We start from the raw sequence: 4,461 nt of genomic DNA, 5'->3' as shown, positions 1-4,461 counted from the left end.
CTAAAAAAAAGATAAAAACAAATAAGTCATGATGGCTACGGTAGGATCGGACTATAATCTTATTTAGTTTTAAACTGAAATTAATTAAAAGTCCTATTTAAACTAATTAAAAGTCTTATTTATGAAAAACCATTTAGATCTGGTCTATTACCGGCCTATCGCTACCAACGCCATGGGAACCAAAGTTATCAACCTCATTCAGCTACGAACGCTACGGAAACTGTCAACTCATCAACCTCATTCGGCTACCAACGACATGCGACGAACTTAGGCTAGCCGCATAGCGTCATACGTGTCAACTCATCAACCTCATTCGGCTACCAACGACATGCGACGGACTTGCTAGCCGCATAGCGTCATAGGTCAGACAAATAGAACTGACGGTATGAAACTCATCAGTACAACAAACACCAAACGACAATGTGTAAAAAAACAATAGAAACAAGTGCCACCAAAGTGTAACGATATTTTCAAGTGATTAATAAAACCATTTATCTGAAGAAATAAAATTTCAGTTGAATTTTGGACTAAAGTTAAGTTGTATGTTCACAATGATCATAATATGCAGTAACTTTGACAAATCCAAACTTACAAAACCTACAAAGCTTACGGAACACATAATAACATTTCAAATATATATATAAATAAAAATTTCAGGTAGTACAAGGTAGTATGGTTGCGAGGGAAGTAGGAGTCTGACACATTCGCTACTTTGTGAACCTCAAATCCCCTTCGGGATTGGGAGGGAATTAAGGTGGAAATGAACTAATTTCCTCTTCAATACCCTTCAATCCCGAAGGGGTTAGTTTGGGAGCCAGAAAACCGGAGAGGATTGGAGAGAATAGACTTATTCAAAATTGAATAAGAAGGGGATTCTAGCCCCTCCAACCCCCTCCGGATTTGTAGTTACCAAACTATCCCTAACAGTATATTTGATAGTTCGCTACTGTAAAACAGGGACTTCATCATACAGAGTTAAAAAGTTCATGGTTACTAGAAAAGCATTCTAATCAGATAAACCAGCCTTGCTCTTCAAGTGTGCCTTGAAATCCATGATATCGCCTTCCCACCTTGTCACCTCTTGATTCTCACACACCCAGATCTCCTGAGCGACCTGGTTGATCAGCCTGAAATCGTGGCTCACCAAGACCAAACCACCATCCCACTCATTCAGCGCCTCTGCCAGTGAGTCAATGGTCTCGATATCCAGATGGTTTGTCGGCTCATCAAGCAGTAGCAGTTGCGGCTGCCTATATGCCAGCCATGCAAAGATGACGCGGCTCCTTTGCCCATCAGAAAGATTCTTCATCGGCATCACCTGCGCCTTTCCTGACAGGCCGAACCTGCCAACAGCGGCACGCATCTTTTCTTCTTCAGTCCCAGGGTATTCCTTCATCATGTAAGCCAGGGCTGACATGTCCAGGTCCAGCTTCTCCGCCAGATGCTGATGGTACTGCGCAATGCGCAGGTGATTGTGGCGCCGAACCATGCCATCTAATGGAACAAGGTCACCAGTCATAAGCTTCAGAAGAGTGCTCTTCCCTGCCCCGTTGGGACCAACCAATGCGATTCTAGAGTCAAGATCAACACCAAAGTCAAGGCTCTTGTATATGAGATTATCTGGTGTATACCCAAACTTGACTTCAACAAATTGAAGCACGGGCGGAGGAAGCTTGCCAACATCTGTAAACCGGAACACTAGAACTCTGTCCCTAACAACCTTCTCTGTGAGACCACCTCGCTCCATCTTTGCAAGAGTTTTCTCTTTGCTCTGAGCCTGACGAGCAAGCTTTGCAGAACCATGACCGAAGCGAGCAATGTACTCCTTCATTGAAGCAATCTGTTCCTGCTCCCATTTGTACTGCTTCATTTGATTCTCTTCAAGCTCAGAGCGAGTTTGAACATACTGATCGTAGTTACCAGTGTATAACTTGAGCTTCTTGCTTTGCATATGGATAATGTTAGTGCACACTCCATTTAGAAAATCTTGAGAGTGTGATATGACAACAAGTATGCGGTCAAATTTCTTCAGTGTCTCTTCCAACCAGACACAAGCCTCAAGATCTGCAAATGAGGGTAAAGAATTAGAAAACGATGCATTCAAGACCTGAGTTGAAAACAGCCTGTAAAAACTAATTTTGACAGGACACATAAGAATTATTCAATTTTGGCAGTGCTATTCAAAAGTATAAAGTAAGGGTGTGCAAATGTTCGTAAGAATTCACAAGGTATCATTTATGTTTGGGTGAAACCCATCTATCAATGCCTGAAGGAAGCTGCCTTACTAATTAATGAAATGTAAAGTTGTGCAAATGTGCATATGGATATGAAGTTCCAACTTGTATAAATAAATATTTCACTGATAGCAGGGTCCCAATTAAATTTCTATCTACTGAAAACATAGTATTCTAATTACATTTCCATTGATTTTTTATTTCCCAAGACTTACCTAGATGGTTTGTGGGCTCATCAAGCAAAAGGATCGTTGGATTCATAAAAAGTGCTCTTGCCAAAGCAATCCTCATACGCCAACCTCCAGAGAAATCTTTAGTTTTCTTTGTCTGCATTTGTTTGTTAAAGCCCAGACCGAATAATAATTCAGCAGCCCGCTTTTCTGCAGTTCCAGCATCCATTGCATCTAGACGCTCATAAACACGTTCCAAAGCTTCACCACCACCATCATCCTAAAAATGCAACCAGCTTTAATTTATAGTTTGCAACATGAAAAAGGCAGTACATAGAGAAGGAACATATGAAAGTAACAATTCTGTGATTCCAGGAGCTCGCCTGTGCAGCCAAAATTTCAGCTTCCTTTTCCAATTTCACTCTTTCTTCGTCACAAGTAACAACAGCTTGCAGTGCGGACATGTCAGAAGCTTCAATCTCATGGCTTAGATGGTATATGTCCATGTGTTCAGGGATAGGAAGTTCTCTGCAGCCTATTGCTGTGAGAAGAGTAGATTTCCCACAGCCGTTCAACCCAAGCAAACCGTATCGCCTGATATATCAAATAAAAATATAACAGATGAATGGTATCAGTGACGTGCTCCAAGAGCATACCTGCTCATAACTGAATGGTAGCATTGTATATTTATGTTTTTACCTCCCGTAGTTCAGCTCCAACTCAGAATCCACAATAAGGTCATGCCCATGGAATGTTAAAGAGAGAGACTCTATCTGCAACATAAAAAAATTAGATTATTAGGGAACTAGGAAATCACCAATCAGCAAAGAGCTAAACAAATCAACAGGAGATGTAGCACCCAAATATTGAATCAAGAGAGTTCTAATTTAAATGAGGCCAAAAAATCTCTTTCAATTCCTTTAATGGCAAAAGGAAGTGTCAGGACAAGTAATAGGAAAGAACCTCGGTTATTAGATATAGGATATTATCCAATGATACTGGATGCGGTATCAGAGGGCTTTGTTTCTTTCGTCCCTTTATGTGCTCATCTTTATTTCCCATCTAACAAAATAAACAGTAGTCGACTAATTCAAAGATCAAAAGGTCGATACCCACATCAAAACCAACAGGTCAGTCCGCCGTGGAATGAAACAAAGCAGTGGAGATCTCTAGCGATCAATCAAACATGTCGGCGATTCCAAGCGTCTCAAAGCTGACCCAGTATGCGCATGGAGAATGCGAGGAATGAATAGGGGAAATAAAATATACTGCTAGGTCCTCCGCGCCTGGGGCGGAGTGTAAAAGATTCACGCCACGAATCTCGAATGAACAGGAAGACGACGGTTGGGTAGGGAAGGGGTGCTCACGTGGATATCGCGGGAGAGCGGGTGAGACGCGAGGACGCCGGTGCAGGTCCGGTCCGATAGCTTGAGCGCCGCGACGCCGTTCGCCGCCTTGTCGACGGCCGCGGCCGCGGCCGCAGACGACGACGAGGAGGACGCCGCCGCGGCCTTGCCTCCCCTCTTGGCAGCCGCGGCGGCCTTCTTCTGGGCGGCCTTCTTCTTGCTGGCATCCGACACCATGGCGTCGAGTGCTTGGGGTTGGGAGACGCGGTGGTGGGCCTGGTGCCTGGTGGTGGCGGCGGCAATCGGGAGGTGAAGGGAAGGAGAGAAGGGGACTCAAGTGCTCGACTCCGACAAGCGCCTGTCGGCTGGCCACGTACTAAAAAAGATACTACTAGCTAGCTAGCCTAGTGGGGAAGGGCTGGCTGGGCTTCGTGTTGGGAATTTGGGATTGGGATCGGTTGGGCTGCTTGCTGGGCTTTGTGGACTTCTTTTCACATGGGCACACCGAAATGGGTCTTCTCTCGCAGGCTGCACTTGCAACTCACCCATAATAACGTTCGACGTTTAGGGTGTGTTTGGTTTAACTTTTAGTTTTGCCTTTTGTCCTTAAAAGCCAAAAGCTAAACCAAAAGGCTGGAATTAGTAAGTAACTTTTTCTAAAAATTGACTTTCTCACAGTACAAAACTAAAAGCACCTTTAGACCTGTTTTT

General features: G+C 43.8%; 1 protein-coding gene across 1 annotated transcript; it reads right to left on the bottom strand.

The window, feature by feature from the left end:
• Positions 1-611: 611 nt before the first annotated feature.
• On the bottom strand, positions 612-4,138 carry LOC103640881 (ABC transporter F family member 1). Its single transcript, XM_008664337.4, has 5 exons — positions 3,772-4,138; positions 3,104-3,177; positions 2,788-2,998; positions 2,450-2,684; positions 612-2,064 (listed from the first exon to the last, which is right to left on the bottom strand). Exons 1-5 carry the CDS (start codon positions 3,985-3,987, stop codon positions 1,007-1,009), a joined length of 1,794 nt encoding a protein of 597 aa, XP_008662559.2. The 5' UTR covers positions 3,988-4,138; the 3' UTR covers positions 612-1,006.
• Between the last annotated feature and the right edge of the window lie 323 nt (positions 4,139-4,461).

The sequence above is a fragment of the Zea mays genome, chromosome 10 (genome assembly GCF_902167145.1).
Source record: "Zea mays cultivar B73 chromosome 10, Zm-B73-REFERENCE-NAM-5.0, whole genome shotgun sequence".
NCBI classification, from domain to species: Eukaryota; Viridiplantae; Streptophyta; class Magnoliopsida; order Poales; family Poaceae; genus Zea; species Zea mays.
Note: the sequence above shows the minus strand (reverse complement) of the source record. Positions and strands in the feature narration are given on the sequence as shown.

Coding starts and splice junctions, on each gene's coding strand:
- LOC103640881 (XM_008664337.4), bottom strand. CDS start 3,987: ATGGTGTCGGATGCCAGCAAGAAGAAGGCCGCCCAGAAGAAGGCCGCC. Junction 3,178..3,771: donor CGCTCTCCCGCGATATCCAC/GTGAGCACCCCT, acceptor TTTATGTTGCAG/ATAGAGTCTCTCTCTTTAAC. Junction 2,999..3,103: donor TTGGAGCTGAACTACGGGAG/GTAAAAACATAA, acceptor TTGATATATCAG/GCGATACGGTTTGCTTGGGT.